The sequence below is a fragment of the Lissotriton helveticus genome, chromosome 7 (genome assembly GCF_964261635.1).
Source record: "Lissotriton helveticus chromosome 7, aLisHel1.1, whole genome shotgun sequence".
Lineage (NCBI taxonomy): Eukaryota > Metazoa > Chordata > Amphibia > Caudata > Salamandridae > Lissotriton > Lissotriton helveticus.
Window position 1 is genome coordinate 834573376 of NC_136068.1, and position 20668 is coordinate 834594043.

General features: G+C 50.4%; 1 protein-coding gene across 1 annotated transcript in view; it reads right to left on the minus strand.

The window, feature by feature from the left end:
* Positions 1–20668, minus strand: part of ANKHD1 (ankyrin repeat and KH domain containing 1) — a 1380661-nt gene that overhangs the window by 282640 nt on the left and 1077353 nt on the right. The window contains exon 26 of the mRNA XM_078653327.1: positions 6836–7298. Within this exon, the coding sequence (XP_078509453.1) occupies positions 6836–7298 (463 nt within the window). The remainder of the gene's footprint in view (positions 1–6835; positions 7299–20668) is intronic.

The following is a 20668-nucleotide window of genomic DNA, read 5'->3' on the forward strand; positions in this document are numbered from 1 at the left end:
TGCCTTTGTGTTGTGGTGCGAAGGCAACAAAAAGTTGTTTTGTCTTTCTAAAGGGTTGTGTCCTGTCTATGTAGTACATCAACGCCCTCCGTACATCTAAGGTATGTAGCATTCTTTCCGCTACTGTTTGTGGGTTTTGGAAGAATGCCGGCAAGTCAATAGTTTGGTTGAGATGAAACTGTGACACCACCTTCGGAAGGAATTTGGGGTTAGTGCGTAGCACTACCCTATTTGGATGAATCTGAATGAAAGGTCTCTTGGATTGTGAGCGCTTGTAGCTCACTAACACGCCTCAGTGACGTAATAGCTATTAGGAAAGCTACTTTCCACGTTAGGAACTGGAGTTCACACGAGTGCAGTGGCTCAAAAGGTGGTCCCATCAGTCTGGTGAGGACCACATTGAGGTTCCACACCGGAGCTGGTGGTGTTCTTGGGGGAATGACTCGTTTCAGACCTTCAAGAAAGCTTTAATGGCAGGCACTCTGAAGACAGAGAGATGCTGCCTGTTCTGAAGATAAGCCGCTATGGCGGATAGATGTATCCGAATGGAAGTGTACGCTAGATTGCACTTGTAAAGATGCAACAGATAGCAAATGATGTCAGGGATAGATGCATCTAGCGGGTTGATGTCATTGGCTGTACAGTAAATGACAAAACGCTTCCATTTCGCAGCATAGCATGCTCTGGTAGTTGGCTTCCTTGCCTCCTTGATGATGTCCATGCATTCCGGAGGTAGGTGAAGGTATCCAAACTCTAGGACTTCAGGAGCCAGATCGCCAGGTTGAGCTGTTGCGGATCTGGATGCTGAATTTCTCCATGGTTCTGCGTCAAAAGTCTGGGCGTGAGGCGCAGTCTTTGATGCGGCACCACCGAGAGTTCGAGGAACGTAGTGTACCATGCTTGGCGCGCCCACGTTGGAGCAACTAGGATGAGAGTCATCGCGTGCTGCCTTAGCTTTCTTGCCACCAGCGGTATCAGAGGGGCTGGCGGAAAAGCGTACGCAAATTTGCCTGACCAGTTCATCCATATCGCATTCCCCTGCGACTGTGGGTGAGGGAACCTGGCGGCAAAGTGTTGGCATTTTGCGTTTTCTTTTGTGGCAAACAGGTCTATCTCCGGATGACCCCACTGCTGGAAGTACGGGTGGAGGACAGATGGGTGTATCTCCCACTCGTGCATTTGATGGCTGTACCTGCTGAGCAGATCCGCCATCTGATTGTCCTTTCCCGGGAGGTGTTCTGCCATGAGGAAAATGTTCCTTTGAATGGCCCACTTCCACATGCTCTGAGCCAGATGAGACAGCTGTGGCGAGTGGGTGCCTCCCTGCTTTTGAATGTAGTACATCGCGGTCATGTTGTCCGTCCGGACTAACACTACCTTGTTGCACAGATGTACAATGAAGGACTTGATCGCCATGAAGATTGCCATCAGTTCCAGATAATTGATGTGCATCCTCTGTTGTTGCGTCGTCCATAGTCCCTGCACTGTGTAAGTGAGCAGATGAGCTCCCCATCCCTGGAGAGATGCGTCCGTTGTCAGGATAATCTGTGGCACTGGCTCCTGGAACAGTCGGCCCTTGCAAAGGTTGTGTGGAGTCCACCAATGCAGAGAGTCGTATGCCCGACTGGTAACCAACACTAGGTCTGTTAATTGTCCCTGAGCCTGTGTCCACTGATTTGCTAAGCACTCCTGGAGCGGGCGCATATGTAACCGTGCGTGAGGGACTATGAAGATGCAGGAGGCCATCATGCCTATCAACTGCATGAACACTCTCGCTGGAAGCGAGTGTTGTGGTCTGAACTTCTGGATTAGAGACTGCATGCTGTCTATCCTGACTTGGTTTGGTTGAGCCATGGCCGTCAGGGTATTGATCGTCGCACCTAGAAACTGCCGGACATGTGCCGGCTGAAGATGCGACTTTGGGTAGTTCAACGAGAAACCTAGATTGTGAAGGAGGTGAATGGTGGTCGACATGTCCGCGGCGCACTGTCGTTCCGACTTGGCTTGAACGAGCCAGTCGTCCAGGTAGGGGTAGACATGGATGTTCTGCCTCCTGAGGTGCGCTGCTACTGTCGCCAGACACTTGGTAAACACCCTTGGGGCTGTGGTGACTCCGAAGGGTAGGACCTTGAACTGGTAATGCTTGCCTTGAATAGTGAACCTGAGGTATTTCCTGTGGGACGGGTGTAGTGGAATGTGGAAATAAGCATCCTTGAGATCTAAGGTTGCTAAGAAGTCCCCTTGGTTTAACAAGGGAAGAATTTGTTGCAGTGTAAGCATATGGAAATGTTCTGATAGTATGTACAGGTTGAGGGGACGTAGATCTAGAATGGGTCTGAGAGATCCGTCCTTCTTTGGAATAAGGAAGTACAGGGAATATACCCCTGTGCCTTCCTCTCCCACCAGCACGAGCTCGATTGCGCCTTTGTGCAGCATCGCCACTACTTCCTGCTGCATTAAGTGCAAGTGCTCTGCGGACATAGGCCTTTGCCTTGGCGGAATGTTGGGTGGAGTGGATTTCAACTCTAGGCAATAACCATACTGGACTAGTTGTCGCACCCACCTGTCTGTGGTGATGTTTCTCCAGACGGGCAGGAACTGCTGCAGTCTCCCCCCGACAGGTGTTAAGTGGTCGGGGGGCAGTGACAGAGAGTCACTGTTTGCTTGGGGTAGAGGAGCGGGAGTTGTTGTTCGCTCTGCCGCGACCTCTGTTGCTGTTATTTCTGTAACCTCCCTTGTTCTGTTTTGTGAACGAGGATTGTGCTCCACCTCTTGAGAATTGCGATTGTTGACCCATTTGTCCTCTGGTGACTCCATGTGCACCTGAGCGACGAAAATTATTGCCACGAAACTGTTGTGATTGTAGGGCCCCCATGGATTTAGCAGTTTCTGTGTCCTTCTTTATCTTTTCGAGGGTGGTGTCAACATCTGGACCAAACAGTCTATCAGGATTGACTGGCTGATTAAGTATGGTTGTCTGAATATCAGGTTTAAACCCTGATATGCGGAGCCAAGCTTGTCGTCTCAGCATGACGCTAGTGTTGATCGCCCTAGCTGCTGTGTCTGCGGCGTCAAGTGCACACTTGATGGCTGCGTTGGAGATCAGTTTCCCTTCCTCTATAAGCAGTTTGGTGCCCTCTTGAAACTTTGGAGGCAGGTGTTGTACAATCTGCTCTAGGGTGTCGTAATGCGCCCTATCGTAACGTGCTAAGAGTGCTTGTGTATTTGCAATATGCCAAAAGTTGGCAGCTTGTGCCGCCACTCTTTTGCCCCCTGCCTCTAGCACTTTGGACTCCTTGTCTGGGGGAGGAGCTTCACCCGTTGTCTGGGAGTTGGCCCGTTTTCTGGCATTTGCGACCACAAGAGAGTCTAGTGGCAACTGTCCCCGAATGTATGCAGGGTCTGCAGGTGCTGGTCTGTACTTTTTCTCTATACGTGGATTGACCACTCTCGCTCTGGTAGGTTCTTTAAAGATGTCAGCTGCATGCTTGAGGACTCCCTTGAGCATAGGCAGCGTTTTCACAGTTCTTTCAGAGACTGAAAAAGTGTCAAAGAGAAAGTCTTCTTCTACTGGGTCAGCATGCATGTCTACATCATGATTAGCAGCTGCCCTCTCAATGAGTGCATGAAAACCTGCAGAATCCTCTGTTGGGGATGCACGTGCACTGAAAGGCTGTGGGTCTTGCCCCACACTTTGGGTGCCTTGGTCACCAATGTCATCATATGCATCTGGATGTGCATCTGGTTCATTGATGGGGAAGGTGTATTGGTCCTCTTCATCATATCCCTCACCCTCAGAGTGTTCTGGTGAGGGAGTAGGGCTTCTTCTTGGAGGAGGCTGGATAGGTTCTATGAGGTTAGAAGCGTCCTGAGGAACCCTTTTTTTCTTTAGTGGGATGACATAGGAGTCCAGAGGCTCTGAAGTGATCCTCCTTTTGTATAGGGTTAATTTGCCTGTGTGGCGTCGATGAAGTGCTCAGAATCGTCCTCTGATTCGAGTTCTCGACCTGAAGGTACCCCTGCCGTAGAAGAATCCGACTTCTTTGGCGTCGATTTCGTAGAAAAGGCCTTCGGAGCCTCTTTCGGCGGCAGAAGGAAGAGAAGCTTACTCTTAGGCTTCGCCGGAGTGTCCTTCGGCGTCTGAGGCGACGGCAACGGAGCCGACGTAGCAGCGGCCTTGTCCCTGATTCTCTGCAGCGAAGCGGCGATGGGGGACACTTCACGTACAGTGGCTTTTGGCGCTGATGAGGATGTCTTGACCTTCCCCTCGGATCCGACGTCATGGTGGCCTTTCTGAGTCTTGGACGCCGATGCAGTTGCCGCCGACCCAGAGTCCTTGGATCGATGCGCAGATGTGCCAGCCGTCGATCCGTGCGCTTGTGTCGCCTCCGACTCCACTACGCGACCGACGGACGGAGTCCCAGTCGGAACCGGAGCCGTGCCGCTGGCCTTGGCGTGCTTAGACGGTGTCGCAGCGGTTGATCCGTTCCGACCACCCTTCTTAGAGGATCCCTCCTCTGGCGCCGATTTTGACCCTGTGGAATCGACCGACTTCTTCGACTTCTGTGGACCGGAGGTCGACGGAGCCGATGCGGCGGCGGGTGCAGTAGTTTTCTGTGGGCCGGCCGCCATTTTAGGGACGCTCGAGTCCATAAGTTTCGGTTTCGTTTTCGGGTCGGCCATTTTAGGTGTAGTCGATCCCGTAGGTTTCGGTTTCGGTTTCGATCCGGCCTGCCCAGCAAGTATGTCCGTGGCCGGGCCTGAAGGCGGGGCCGTGGCTTGCGGAACGAGGTCTTGGATAAGGCCTACAGGCGATCCCGTGACCCGATCGTGATCTTCGAAACCTTCGGGGCATAGCTCGTCCCCTGAGCTATCTGCCGCGGCCCCATAAATCTCTTCGACGTCCCCTACCTCGTCGACGTATTCAAGGCCTTGACCCACGACTCCGTCGTCGTCTACCGGATCCGCCTCGACCTCCGTTTCGGGTGGGGATATTGGAGATGATGACCCTGTTCATCTTCATCTTGGTCGCCGAAGATGTTTTCTGGATCCGGGGCCGCTTGTCTGGCCTCCAGGCGCACCGCGCGCCGAAGCTTGAGAGTCTTTTTAGACCTGAATTGTGCGCAAGCCTTGCACTTGCCGTCGTCATGGTCCGGTGAAAGGCATTTGTTACAGACCGGGTGCAGGTCTATATGTGGGTACTTGGACCCACAGAGCGGACAGTACTTAAACGGACTCCGCTCCATGCTGGAAAGTTGTGGTCGTGTCGCGACGAGAAGGCCTCGATGTCCGAAGAGTGAAAAAACTCCGCTGAATCCGACTCCAAGAGTCGGAAGAACTCGAGACCGTGCGCAAACAATACCGACGCTATAAATACAAGGCCTTTTGGCCTTAAAAAGTTAGTTTTACTCGGTTCCGACAGAGAGAAGTCGAGACCGCATCCGAACCCAATGGCGGAAAAAAACAATCTGGGGATGGAGCCGATGCCCATGCGCACTGTAGTCCAGGGGAGGAGCCACCTATCTCAGGATACTTCGAAGACTCTTCCAGGACAACAATGTGCGATCATCCGGACCCAACACTAGGCGGCGATCTAATGCTAAGATATGAATTTAGCAGCCCACATGCCTCGAACATAATCATCGATGGTGCCATCGACTGAGTTTGTCGACGATGGGACTTTTAGTCAACGAATCACACCTTCTGAGGAGATTTCATCGTCAACGGAGCACTTTTTGATGTCGACTGAAGCTCAGAAAGGGATTTATGCTGCTTTGAGGCAGTTTTCAGCGAAATCTACACTTTTTCTCCCATTTTTACCTCTGAAGAGAATGAAGGCTACTCTTTTTTAGAGGAAGAGTGCCCAGTCTCTGAGTGAGATTTCTTCAGGGTCTTACTCTGTCACTCAGGGGGATCTCCAGATCTATCCCTCCTCTTGGCCTGAGGGGTGGACGCCTGAGGACTTACACTGCCTTCTTCTCCAGAAACCACCTCCGATGCAGCTTTCAGCTTTTCCAGCCAAACCAAAATTCTTCTTTCTCTGTCCTTCAAGGTCTTGGCAGGGAAGGTTCTACAGATCCTGCAATCCGTGACCTTGCGAGCTGAATAAAGGCAATATATAAATCCTTTATGTAGATCCTCAAAATGTAATCTTTTCTTCCCACAGGAAGAGCAAGGCAAAAACAAGCTTTCCTTTGAAGAGTCAGACATATCTACTCGCAAAGGTAGCTAAAGTTAAGGAAAACTGAGCAGATCTCAGGGAGACTCCCTGTCACACGAGGTGCGGTAGAAAATCTGAGGGTGTGCCTCTCTGTGGAAGGTTCTAAGAGGGTGCTACAGCCTGATTGGCTGTGTTCCAAGTTTGGTTCTTTTAGCAAAAGGATTAAGATAGGCTAATGTAGTGACTTTGCTGTCCATAGTAGCCTATTGTATAATGTTATTATGACTATATGTATATGTTTTGTTATACCGCGAGACTCCCACCTAGTCGGCGGGGCTGATTCTAAGCATGTGAATCTATGAAAGATACCCCAATACTGGATAAATAACAATATGCATTTTAGACAGACTCCCACTTGTGATTTTACAAAGACAACACTACAGCTCTGACAAATTTGAAAAATATTTTTCTTTCTTTACATTTTCAGTGACCAGACCAATAAATGTGTTTGGTGGATTCAACTATCTAATAAATATCTGTGCACAATAAAACAATTATGTTTTTGAATAGCTGCTAAATATAACTTTAGACCATGTAATGTTTGTGCTTACATATAAAATGATGCAATATGTTTGCTGTTAGCAATATAATTTAAAAATACCAGTAAAGGTTTACCTTGATTGAATTCTTGGCGCAGTTATGTTAGGCTTTTCTTCATGAGAATGGCGAAGTTCTGATGCAAATCGTCGGTCCGTTATAGCATTCATTTCAGGTGTGAAGTGCATCTCTTGGCTTTTTCCCCCACTGCTGCCCTCACTATTGCAATCTGTACTGTCTAGATTATCAGAGTCGCTATTGCCATCATTACATACACCTCCACCTCTAGGCTCTCCATTTATTTTATTTTTATCTGCTCTTTGTTGCGCTAAAGACATGTGCTCATCTTGCAATATTATTTCAGTGATCTGAGAAGTGTCTTTTGTTTTGTTTTTCTTGTTCTTCCTGTTTGTACTAGGTGTGGTTACAACATTTGCCCTCTTTTTTCCAAAGACACTTGTAAAGGTGGCTGAAGTTGCAGAAATACCAATCGTGGTTGTAGTTGTAGCAGACGGAGGCTCTATAGGAACATCGTCCTCCACTAAAGGGAAAAAACGTAGAAGACAAGGTTTTCTAAAAGCATTAATAAAATAAATTTTCAAGGCATGAACTAATTGAATTAACTTGATAAATCTGAATTAATGGTTTGTTAGCCAATTATAGTTTCATGCTAAATGTCATAAGTTAAATATTTATTCTTCACTTGACCTTAACACAAAAGGTCTAGGTTTACCAACATACGTCGAAAAACCAAAGGCTTGGAATGGTGCTATAAAACATTCAAACAGGAGAAGAGAACTGCTCAGTAATTAAGTAAAGCTTAACATGATCATCATATATGTGTACCAGGTCACACAGTTTTCCCACCAATTATACAACCAGATACATATCACAACGTGCCTGGATGTGAAAAATAATTGTGAACTCCAGGCTGCTCCAATGGGCTCCATAAGTGGAGAAACCTATGCATTGTCAAATAAAGTTATGAGTTAGTATCATGACGATACTACATATACCAATGATATCACTGACACCACGATTCCCCGTAAAAGGTAAAAAAAATTAAGATGGATCAAGCAGAGAAAAAGCTTACTAAATACAGAACCACAAACCTCCAACGCATCATAATGAGAGGAGTAGTGAAGGCAAAGTCCAATCTACTGAAAGACAACATCCAGTAAAAAAAAAGTGTTCCTAAAGGTAGATTTTCTAATGATAACTACTTTCCATATATTCCTCTTCTAGAAAGATGTCCCCTCTTTTAAACAATCACATGAGGGTCCAGGAAGAATACAACAATAAAACTGCGATGTACGAGTTACTTCCCTTCGGTAACTATGTATCTGGTCGAAACGATTCTAGCCGCAGATTCCTTCACGTAGAATTACTCCCAGGCATGTAACTGGATCTGGAAGCTTTTTTTGCCACAGCATCCCTGCACCCCGGGGGCGGGACGACATCACGTGACTCCGCCCAGGCGTCGTCCGGGCATGTGACGTCAGTGAGGTCACATAAGACCCGCTCCGGCACGCCTACTCAGTTTTCTTCGGAGAACTGTTCTGCAGCACAACGCGGAACCACCAGATAAACTGTGGAAGCATGGTAACAGTGTGCGAAACGCAGAAACTTTGGAAAGAAAAGGTGACTAACACCACCACCCACAGTAGTGTCACACCGCAGAACCCAAGGCAGGGAAAAAAGAAGAAGAAACTAGCAGAGCCCTGTGCAACCACCCTGCCAGCACATAGACAGCCTCCCACCTCTGTGCCCCGGAGGCAAGGAACAGGAGTAAGGACATGGTACACGTAGGAAACTCACCACCCCCATCCTGAGCAAGGAAGGGGACCAGTCCCAACACAGACAGAGACAACAAACCTCCAAGCCACCCCAACAAAGGGCAACAACCCACAAGGGCAAGACATGGCCAGATGACCCTTAATCAGAGGATAGCAATGGAAGGGAGGGGACGGAGGGAGGACAGGGATAGAAAGCAATCGCCCGAAACATGGAGTAGCCAGAGCAGCAGGGCACTGAAACACCGGGACCCCATCCTCCAAAGTACCAAAGGAGGAATAAACCGCCCCCAGACGGAGCCACCCGTCAAGAACGAAGAAGGCACTCACAGGAGATACAGCCCCCCACCGGGAAGCGAGTACAGAAGACCAACCTAAGGGTCCTCGCAGAATAGGGGAGGAAGGGTGGGCTGTGAAGGAATCTACGGCTAGAAACTTTTCTACCAGATACATCGTTAACGAAGGTAAGTAACTCGCACATCTGATAGAGACTACTAGCTGCAGATTCCTTCAAGTAGAATAGATACCCTAGCAATACCCACTGGGAAGGAGGGTCTGTGAAAGGACCCCACCAGCCAATACAGAACAGAGGACCCCACAGAAACCAGATCTGTAGACCAGGTAGAACCTTGTCCCTGCCAGGCAAAGGGAACCCCCCAAGCAGACCCCCACCGACCCCAAAAGGATGTAGGAGGGAGAAGAAGGCTGAAGAGGAACAAAGGGCAACTGCCCCACAAGGCAACACAGCTTCCGCCCAATGACAAGACAGGAAGGAAGGAAGAAGAAATAGAAGCCTAGAAGACCCAAGGAAGCGAGGGAAAAGAAGGCGAACCCACTCCAAGTGGAGAACAACCTGCCAGCCAGAACAGCGCTGGCAGTCAAAAGTCGCCAGAAGCAAGAAGAACAGCATGAGGCCCCAGGAAGGCAGAGTAGGCAGCACCTGGCAAGGGAGAACATATCATGAACCCAGACCTCAGGGCAGGAGCAGGGAGAGGAGGAGTTGCCTGGGCACACGACCTCAAGGAGCAAAAGCAACCTACACAACGTCATGGGGAACAGGCACCTGAAGGCACCCAGAACCCTCCAGCAGAGCGCAAGCCATATGACAGCTACCACTACCCCACCTAGGGTACCATAAGTCCCAAAATATGGAAACCCACTTTGGAAAGAACTTCTACAGCAGAGGAAAAAATAAAAGACCCACGGGGAAAAAAACACCCCCGCGAAAGGCTTGACAAGCAGCCCAAGCAAGCAGAAGGCCTAATCTCAGGGCCAAGTCTGCGCAACAATTCAAACTCAGAATCAACAAAAGGGCCGTCCAGCAGCCAACAATGCCAAAGTCCCAAGGAAGGACGCAAATGGCCAGAAAACACACTCCACAGCCAGAACAACCGGCCTAAGAAGGCCCAAAATCAACCCAACTCAGGAGTCACTGAGGACAGGACTGAGGAGGAGGGTAAGGCGGAGGAGGGTAAGGCAGAGGAGGAGGATAGATCCCTGCCAAGAGCCTCTGGATGGCGGAGTCCGCCGGGCCATGGAACAATAAGCTGCCATCAAACGGAAGGTCGATGAGTCGCTCCCGAATATTCTCAGGGAATTCTCCATCCCGAAGCCAAGCATGGCGACGGAGAGCGACAGAGGAAGCCATGGCCCGGCCCAGCACCTCTGAGATGTCCGGAACAGAGCAGAGAATAAACGCCGCAAGCTCCCAGCCATCCAACGCATGATGCCGTAAGTCCACCTGACCACCCTCCTGGGACGCTGCGGATCCCAGAGACTCAGCCGAGTCCCACAAACAGGAGGAGGCCCAAGCCAGCAAACACAAGGTGTTCAGGGCCCGCAGGGCAGTGCTGGTCGAGGCAAACATGTTGCGCCCCCAAGAGTCCAGCGAGCGAGCCTCTCGGGAGGGCGGAGTCAACAGCGGCGGCAGTGAGGGAAAAGCAGTCTGCAAAAGAGGGGTGGAGGGAGAGGGGTGGAGGGAAAGGCACGCCAGGTCACGCGGCGCCGATGCAGAAGATGTTGAGGCACCGGGTCCCCTGAGGCAGGACGCCTCCAAGCCCCCGTCAAGGAAGAAAGGAGGGAACCTTCAAAGGGAAGTAAGATTTCCCTCCCACAAGAGCCCTGGTGGAGAACCTCCAACAGATGGTCCACCGGAAAGTGAGCCACAGGGTCACCCATACGCAGGATGCCCACAGCTGTGGACACCAGGTGAGCGAAGGCTGCACACCCGCCTCCGTAGGGCCCCGCGGTGGGGAAAACAGCTCCTCCATGGGAGACGGCTGCAAACTAAGGGGGCCGTCCCCGAGGCCAAGCGGGACGGGCAAGGGCCAGACTTGGAAGTCAGAAGGAGCTGAAGAATGAGGGACCTGCCGCTCTTCCGACAAACACCTCTGCCTCAGGAAGGGCGGGGAGCTGCCCTTCGACGCCGGTGAAAAAGACACCACACGGCGACCAGTCTCCGGGGAGGACGACACCCATATACAACCTTCCTCCAGAGAAGGAGCGTCCGAAGACGAATCCGCGGTACGACCCCTGCGCGGAGCCATAGAGTCCGCTGCCTGAGGCAGGTTGTAGGCACCATCCGGCGTCGCCGGATAAGGCTCCTCCAAGTCAGTCCGCACCGGAGATGAGCTGGAGTCGAACCGGCCCCGGGGCGGCACCAACACGACCCCCGCTGAGGTAGCCACCTGCGTGGGGGAACGAGACGGGCCTGAGGAGTGACACGAAGCCCTCCGCCAGCCGCGGCCAGAATGAGGCGGAGATCGGTCGGCAACCCAAATGGTGCTGCCAGGGAATATCCAACCTCTGACTCGCCAAACGACGAGGCAGCTGCCTGTGGGTAGGGACGAGAGTGGCCTCGAGAGGGACGAGGGGTCCTCACACTGCCTTGACCCGGAGCTGCATGAGGAGGGTTTACCGACCCCTGTGTCTGCGCACGGTCCAGCTGCTGCCGTAGCGGCGTCAGCTCGGCCTTAGACAGGACGACCTTGTCAAAGGACCGAGACGAGCTTGGGGATGCGACCTGAGCCCCAGCGACCTCCCGCGACACCACAGGGACTCCCGCAGGTGTTTGCGGCGAGGCAGAGACGCAGTGGTCTGAAGGAGGAGCCGCACCCCAACAGCACCACATCCTCCAAGCCTGGATCCGAACCAGTCAGGGCTGGAGCCACCGGCGCCGCCGCCGAGGGCCCTGCCCGAAGCGAGGGGTCCGCCGACGCCCCAGGAGGGGAAGACGCCAGCGAGGCCTGCAAAGCCGCCGCGCATGTCTCCATTTGGACTCTCGACGCCCCAATACCGGGAAACGGTGGACAGGACGACACGCAGGGCCGCATCACCCGTTGAGAGTCCACGTCCCTAGCAGGCTGGAAATCAGCCCCCGGGGACAAACTGCGACACTTACCCACCGGGAGCGACGCTCACGTGACATCTGAGAAGGGCGAGGACGACGACCACGACCGTACCTGAAGCCGTCTGCCAAAGCAGACCAAGGTGAGGACGTCAACCTGGAGAAACGCAACGAGAGAAGTTTCATGCGGCGCTCCCGCCGTGACTTTGGCTTCAACTGTTGACAGGCCTCACAGTCAGTGGTGCTGTGGTCCTCCCCCAAACACCACATACAAATGAGGTGCGGGTCCGTTGCTGACATAAGACGCCCACAAAACATACAAGTTTTGAAGCCCGAAGGCATTCGCACACTTTTCTACCAAAAGAAATGGAGAAAAAAGGGCCCGAAACAGGCCCTTAGCAAGGACCGGATCCGCGTTGCATGCAGAAAAGGAAAAAACTGACATAGGCGCGCCGTGGCGGGTCTTATGTGACCTTGCTGACGTCACATTCGCGGACGACGCCTGGGCGGAGTCGCGTGATGTCGTCCCGGCGCGTAGGGATGCTGTGGCAAAAAAAGTTTCCGGATCCAGTCACACGCCTGGGAGTAATTCTATGTGAAGGAATCTGCGGCTAGTGGTCTCTATCAGATATGCTGGATAACAGAACAATCAAATTGTGTCCTGTTACATGACTGTGCACAGAAGCACATGGGTATTCTTGGCAAAAAAATTTCAAAAGGACACCTCCATCAACATGGCCAAATAAAGATGCTTTGCCTCTTCTGAAATATGATTTGATATCTTTGGTGGTTCCATTATTCTAAGGTCATTACAACGTGATGCACAGTACAACATTGAAAATAACGAATATGCAACTTACCAGTATGCATCTGTTCTTGGCATGTAGGGCTGCTGACATTCATATCTATTGCATTAGATCGCCGCCTAGTGTTGGGTCCGGATGATTGCACATTGTTGTCCTGGAGAAGTCTTCGAAGTATCACGGGATAGGTGGCTCCTCCCCTGGACTACAGTGCGCATGGGCATCCCCACCATCCTCAGATTGTTTTTCGCCATTGTGGCAGAGATGGAGTGTAATACAGTGAGTGATGTCCATGCTAAATAGAAATTCTGAATGCCACAGCTGCAACAGGCGCCGGGGAGGAGGGTGGGTGATATGAATGTCAGCACCCATACATGCCAAGAACAGATGCATACTGGTAAGTAGCATATTCGGTTCGAGGCATGTGGGCTGCTGAATTCATATCTATTGCATAGAATACATAGCAGTCCCTCCATTAGCGGCGGCCGCCCATGCCAGCTGCAGCAGTCTGAAAAAGTGTTTTGAGAACAGCCTGTCCTACAGCAGCCTGCTGTCTAGAGTGTACATCTACGCAGTAGTGTTTTGTAAATGTATGAATAGTGGACCATGTGGCTGCTCTACATATCTCCTCTAGTGGAATGTTCCCTAGGAGAGCCATGGATGCTCCTAACTTGCGTGTGGAGTGTGCACGTGGAGGAATCGTTAAAGTGCGTTTAGCTTTTTCATAGCAAATTTGTATACACTTAACGATCCATCTGGCTATTCCTGATTTTGAAATGGGATTGCCTTTATGCTGTGGAGCGAAGGCGACGAACAGTTGTTTCGTTTTTCTGAAATCTTTAGTTCTGTCTATATAATACATGAGGGCCCTGTTCACATCTAATGTGTGTAGGCATCTCTCTGCAACATTTTCTGGATTTGGGTAGAAAACCGGCAGTTCTATGGTTTGGTTCATGTGGAACTGCGAAATCACCTTAGGCATAAAAGTGGGGTTTGTACGTAAAACAACCCTGTTTGGGTGAACTTGTATGAATGGCTCTTGAATGGTTAGCGCCTGGAGTTCACTAACTCTTCTGAGTGAGGGGATGGCTACCAGGAAAGCCACTTTCCAGGTTAAAAATTGAATCTCACAGGAATGTAGAGGTTCAAAGGGTGGCCCCATGAGTCTTGTGAGAACCAGGTTGAGGTTCCAGACTGGTGAAGGTGGAAGTCTCGGAGGGATCACTCTTTTGAGTCCCTCAAGAAAGGCTTTAATTGCAGGTACTCTGAACAGGGATAGGTGCTGCCTGTTTTGCAGGTAGGCTGCTACTGCGGATAGATGTATGCGGATGGAACTGTAAGCCAGATTACATCTGTATAAATGCAACAGATAACAAATAATGTTCTGAATAGATGCATCTAGTGGGTTAATGTCATTATTGTTGCAGTATATGACAAACCTTTTCCATTTAGCCGCATAACATGCTCTAGTCGTGGGTCTTCTTGCCTCCTTTATGATATTCATGCAGTCTGGGGGCAAGTTGAGGTATCCAAATTCTAGGACCTCAGGAGCCAGATCGCCAGGTTGAGCTGTTGCGGATCTGGGTGCTGAATGTCGCCATGGCTCTGCGTCAAAAGTCTGGGCGTTAGTTCAGCCTTTGATGAGGCACAACGGAAAGTTCCACGAGCGTGGTGTACCATGGTTGGCGTGCCCACGTTGGAGCAACCAGGATGAGTGTCATCGAGTGTTGCCTCAGTTTGCGTGCCACTAGCGGAATCAATGGCGCTGGGGGAAAAGCGTACGCAAACTTGCCTGACCAGTTCATCCATATCGCATTGCCCTGCGACTGCGGATGTGGGAACCTGGCGGCGAAGCTTTGGCATTTTGCGTTTTCCCTTGTGGCGAATAGGTCTATCTCTGGATGACCCCACTGATGGAAGTACGGCTGGAGTACTGATGGGTGTATCTCCCACTCGTGCATCTGGTGGCTGTGCCTGCTGAGCAGGTCGGCCATTTGGTTGTCCTTGCCTGGGAGGTGTTCCGTGAATGGCCCACTTCCACATGCTCTGAGCCAGGTGAGACAACTGTGGAGAGTGTGTTCCTCCCTGCTTCTGTATGTAGTACATGGCAGTCATGTTGTCCGTCCGGATCAACACGACTTTGTTGCACAGATGTACTTTGAAGGCTTTCAGTGCCATGAAGATTGCCATCAGCTCTAGAAGGTTGATGTGCATCTTCTTCTGCTGTGTCGTCCATAGTCCCTGCACTGTGTAATGGAGTACATGAGCTCCCCATCCCTGGAGAGATGCGTCCGTTGTTAGTATTACCTGTGGTACAGGATCTTGGAACGGTCGGCCCTTGCAAAGGTTGTGTGAATTCCACCAATGCAGAGAGTTGTATGCCCGACCGCTCACCAACACTAGGTCTTTTAACTGCCCTCGAGCCTGGTTCCACTGACGTGCCAAGCACTCCTGAAGCGGGCGCATATGTAGTCTCGCATGCGGGACTATGAAGATGCAGGAGGCCATCATGCCTATCAACTGCATGAACACTCTTGCCTGAAGCGAGTGTTGAGGTCTGAATTTTTGTATCAGCAATTGCATGCTGTGTATCCGCACTGAATTTGGCTGAGCTTTGGCTGCTAGAGTGTCTATCGTTGCGCACAGGTACTGCCGTACGCGGGCGGGTTGAAGATGTGACTTGGGGTAATTCAGTGAGAATCCCAGATCGTGAAGGAGGTGAATGGTGTGTGACACGTGGCTGGCACACAGCTGAGCCGACTTTGCTTGAATAAGCCAGTCGTCCAGATAAGGGTAGACATGTATGTGCTGTCTCCGTAGGTGTGCCGCCATTGTCGCCAGACACTTGGTGAATACTCTGGGTGCCGTCGTCACTCCGAAGGGGAGGACCTTGAACTGGTAGTGTTGATCCTGAATGGTGAACCTGAGATACTTTCTGTGGGAAGGGTGCATGGGAATGTGGAAGTACGCATCCTTGAGATCCAGTGTTGCGAGGAAATCTCCCCGACATAAACGCGGTAGGACTTGCTGTAAGGTGAGCATGTGAAAGTGCTCTGACAGAATGTATTGGTTCAGAGGTCGTAGGTCGAGTATGGGCCTGAGAGACCCGTCCTTCTTCGGAATCAAGAAGTACAGAGAGTACACCCCTGATCCTTGCTCCGCTAGAGGCACGAGCTCTATGGCTCCTTTTTGCAGCATACTGACGACCTCTTGCTGCAATAAGAGTAAGTGCTCTGCGGACATAGGACGGTGTCTTGGTGGAATGTTGGGTGGAGTGGCTGTAAGCTCTAGACAATACCCGTACTGTACAATATCTCGTACCCACCTGTCTGTGGTGATGGATTTCCATACAGACAGGAACTGTTGTAGTCTCCCCCCGACAGGTGTTAGATGGTCAGGGGGCAGTGACAAGGCGTCACTGTTTGGTATTGGCAGAGGATCTGAAGTTTCCTCTTCCTCTGCCCTTGATGTTATTTCCTCTATATCTACCCCTGGGTTTTTTATTGTAGGTGGATTGTGTACCTCCCTTGTTATACTGCGTTTGTTGGGTGTTTTGGCCCCTTGAGGGTCCTCTGTTATTGGAGCGCCGAAAGGAACCACCCCGAAACTGCTGCGACTGCAGAGCTCCCATGGATTTTGCAGTTTCTGTGTCCTTTTTAATCTTTTCTAGGGTGGCATCAACTTCAGGGCCAAACAAGAAGTCAGTGTTAACTGGCTGATTAAGAATGGTGGTCTGTATTTCTGGTTTGAAACCAAATATCCTCAACCAAGCATGTCGCCTTAGCATGACGCTAGTGTTTATAGCCCTAGCTGCAGTGTCAGCTGTGTCTAGTGCACACTTAATGGAAGCGTTGGAGATCAGCTTCCCCTCCTGAACCAACAGCTCTGCTCCTTCCTTGAATTGTTCTGGGAGGTGCTGTAATAATGTCTCCAGAGTATCGTAGTGTGACCTATCATATCTGGCCAGAAGCGCCTGAGTATTAGCAATACGCCAGATGTTTGCAGCCTGTGATGCCACTCTTTTGCCAGATTAGTCCAGTATCTGACTCTTTATCAGGCGGAGGCGCATCTCCCGTTGTCTGCAAGTTTGCCCTCTTCCTTGCATTTGCAACCACCATAGAGTCCAAAGGTAATTGACCTTTAATATAGGTAGGATCCAAAGGCGCCGGCCTATACTTTTTTTTCAATCCTAGGGTTAACTACCCGTGCTCTAGTATTTTGTTTGAAAATGTCCTTGGCGTGTTTAAGAACGCCCATGAGCATTGGTAGCGTTTTTACACTTCTTTTGGTAGTTGAGAACGTGTCCTCAAGGAAGTCCACTTCCACAGTATCACTATGAAGATCAACGTCATGATTGAACGCAGCTCTTTCAATCAGAGCATTGAAAGCTGTAGTGTCTTCAGTTGGTGATGTTTTGACATTGTAGACCGTAGTATCAGGGTCATTTTGCGTGTTGCCTGGGTCAGCAGGGTCTGCCCATGGGTGGTTCTGATCATCACGACCAGTGTCCATCACATCGTCATCAGCATCATTATTATCGTCACATGCCCCTGCATCCGAGTATGTAGGGGAAAAGGATTGAGGCTCCTGCTCATATGTCTGCAAGTGTTCGACCATCACTGGTGACGCAGGTGATCCCCTCTTTTTCTTAAGAGGAAACCTGAAAGACTCCATGGGTTTTTCTGGGACTATTTTCCTTTTGTAGATAGACAGTCTCCCCGTTTCCGAGTCGATGAACTTCCTCGGTTCTTGTTCCTCTGTCTCGAATGCAGGCCTGTGGGCCAATGCGGGTCTTTTTACGGGGTCAACGCTCTGTTTTGGCTCGAACATCTTCGGCCTCACTGGCGGTGGCAAACCGTATTTTATTGGCGCCGACGTAGCGAGCGCGGTGACCAACTTTGCAGTTGTGACTTTCTTCGGTCCCGCCGACAAAGCCTTGTATCGGAGTCTTTGAATCGACTCCCCGACGTGTAGGGCCAGGTCTTGGGCCTTATGCTCCGCATGCGCCGCGGCTGCATCTGACTTTGAACCGACGTTCGTCTCCGGTCCCGTCTTTGATCGAGGAGTGGAGCTCTGTCTCGATTCGAGCTGCTTAGCGGCTCCCTTCGGTGCCGACGTCTTCGACTCGACGATCTTCACCGTGGCCCTTGGCGCCCCGCTACTCGAGGGCCTTCTGGAAGCTCCCCGCATCGAAGTCCCTCATTTGTTTCGTCGGCCCGAGCGTTTGGAGGCCTTGGCGCCGACTAGAGCCAGTTGCACTTTCGGTTTCGACTGTGCTGGCTTCGGTTTCGTTTTGCTGAGATCAACTAAAGTTGGTTTGGAAACCGATGGCTCAATGATAATGTTCGAAGCCGGGCTTTGTTGCGGGGCTGTTGAACTCGAAGGTAGATCTTGGGTAAGGCCTTGAGGTGATCCCTCGACCTGAGCCGTTTTGATATGTCCATCGGCCCCCGCATCGACGGTTGGGCCTAGCTCCTCTGAGTTATCTTCCTAGGCCCCAAGGGCCTGAACGTCGACGTCTCCTACCTCGTCGACGACTTCATAAGTCTCCTCGTCTTCCAGATACTCCTCTTCATCGGCTTCATAGTCGGATCCATGCACAGATCCCTGCTCCGATGATTCATCTCGGTCCGGTAGCTCGACGACTTCTTCGTCTCCGGTCCCGAAGATATTTTCTGGTTCTGGCGCAGGCCTATTCGATTGCAATTGAGCCGCGCGTCGCGTCCGAAGAGTCTTCTTTGATCTGAACCGGGCACAGGCCATACATTGGTCTTCATTGTGGTCCGGTGACAAGCATTTGTTGCACACAGGGTGGACGTCGCTGTGTGCATATTTTGCATTACAAAGCGGACACCTTTTGAAAAGGCCTCGACTCTCCATCGTCGATGAAACTCGATGCGAGAGGTGAATGAAGCCGTCCGATAGTCGATGTCCTGTAGATAAATGTTATCGATACCAATCGAAACGATGCCGACGGTCACGAAAGCCTTTTGGCTTTGAGAAAAAGTTTCCTAACTTGAGCTAAGATGTTAACATCCGAACCCAATGGCGGAAAAAAACAATCTGAGGATGGAGGGGATGCCCATGCGCACTGTAGTCCAGGGGAGGAGCCACCTATCCAGTGATACTTCGAAGACTTCTCCAGGACATGTGCAATCATCCGGACCCAACACTAGGCGGCGATCTAAGGCAATAGATATGAATTCAGCAGCCCACATGCCTCGAACTTATAGATTAGAGCATGAACAACCTTTTCTGCTCAAGGGTCATCAATTAAGAAAAAACATACTTACCGGCACAGAATCAGTTCTTTAACAAGGTTATCTTTATTTAAATGATAAACAGTTAATAGCCCCAGAAACATGCTGAAATCGAGAACAATCTTTAAAAATAAAGAAGAAAAAAGATACTTACCTTCACATTTATTTTCTTTCTGGTGGATACTTATCTATCTGCAGATTCCTCACCTTTTGAATATTCCCAGGCGTCTCACCTATGGCAGCAGATGAGGTTGGCCCCCTTACGTCGCCTAGTGCAGCACTGATGTGACTTCACTGGAGTCCTATGTCGACTACGGATTCCCTAGGTGAGTCCCTCATCCAATTTATCTGAGCCCTTATAGGCAACAAACAGGGCAGGTTAATTAGAAAAAGAGAAAGCAGTGAAACCTTATTATCAATCAGATGTCCATAATAATCCTTCAGAAAGGGAAGGCGGATAGGATTGTACTGAATATGCTGGTAGAGGATCCACCATAAAGGTGGTGACTGAAAGCAAGTCATTTTCTCTTCTTGTGGATATATCTGACGTACCTGAATATTCTGCAACTGTATCCCTTCAAAAGTTTTTTTGGGGGTGGGGGCTTGAGGGGGAAGAGTGCCTTAAGGAGTGGCAAAACTGGGCACCATGGAGCAGGAAAAGTGGGCCATCCCTTTTCACCTCTGAATCTTAAGCAGTAATGCTTTGCAAATTTGTCAAGTGAGACCCATATTGTCATACATCTTTGTGATGGTCATTCTACTGGCCGCTGATGAGGTAGGTGCGTCGGCACTTGTGGAATGACCCCGGATTACTTCTAGTGGTTTCTTTTTAGCAAGAACATAGTAAACACAAGATGATGGGCTGAGTGCTGAAACTTTTCAATCACTCACTCTCAATCAAGACATCTGGGTTAAATCCATTGTTCTTTTGCTAACCATGCCTCCCTAGTTTGCGTCCAGTCATATGCAAATCAGTCCTGACCCTGCTTCCTATGGGAACAATCCAGCCCGAACTGCCAGGCCAGGTCCTCCCTGGACTAGAAACAAGCATCCTGGGACCTGTTTCGGGGTATCACTCTTCATCAACCAGACTAGCTTGAATGCAGTGGCACAGCAGGCAAGGGACCCACGTCTGGGCATACTCTTGGCCCCTTAAGGCGAACCTAGCAGTCCCATAGCGGTTAGCTGTATCTGCAGGAGAGATTCCTAGTGATGTTGTAGAGTTCTTTCAAGTTTCAATGGCTTGCATCTTTCTGGGCTTCTATGGCAAGACCATTGATTAATCTGTCTGCTCTTCAGCTTCTTTTTGCTTAATTGTTGGTTTTGATATATTCGCCTTGAGCGTTCACTTTTTCTCATCTTGTTAGGCTGGTGTTCATTGCTGCTTTTTTCCCCCTTCCTCTCTTGGAATTGCAGAGAGTCTCGACAACTTCAACACTTGACGAACTAAGAGTATTAAGGAAAATGCATAGTGAAGTGCAAAATTTCATGTCAACTGAAATGCATTCCCCAAGACAATAATTTCCACTCTGCCAGCGGAGTTTTGCCCACTTCGTGTGATGTTTATAACACAGAGTTCTGGCAAAGCTCCGCGAACTGCCACGTCGCAGTTTTTTCTCATGTGCGGCTCATCAAAAGGTAAGATGGCGAGCAGGAGCGAGAATTGGCATCCCCTAGCACGATTTTCAGAAGCTAGGATGGCAGCTGGC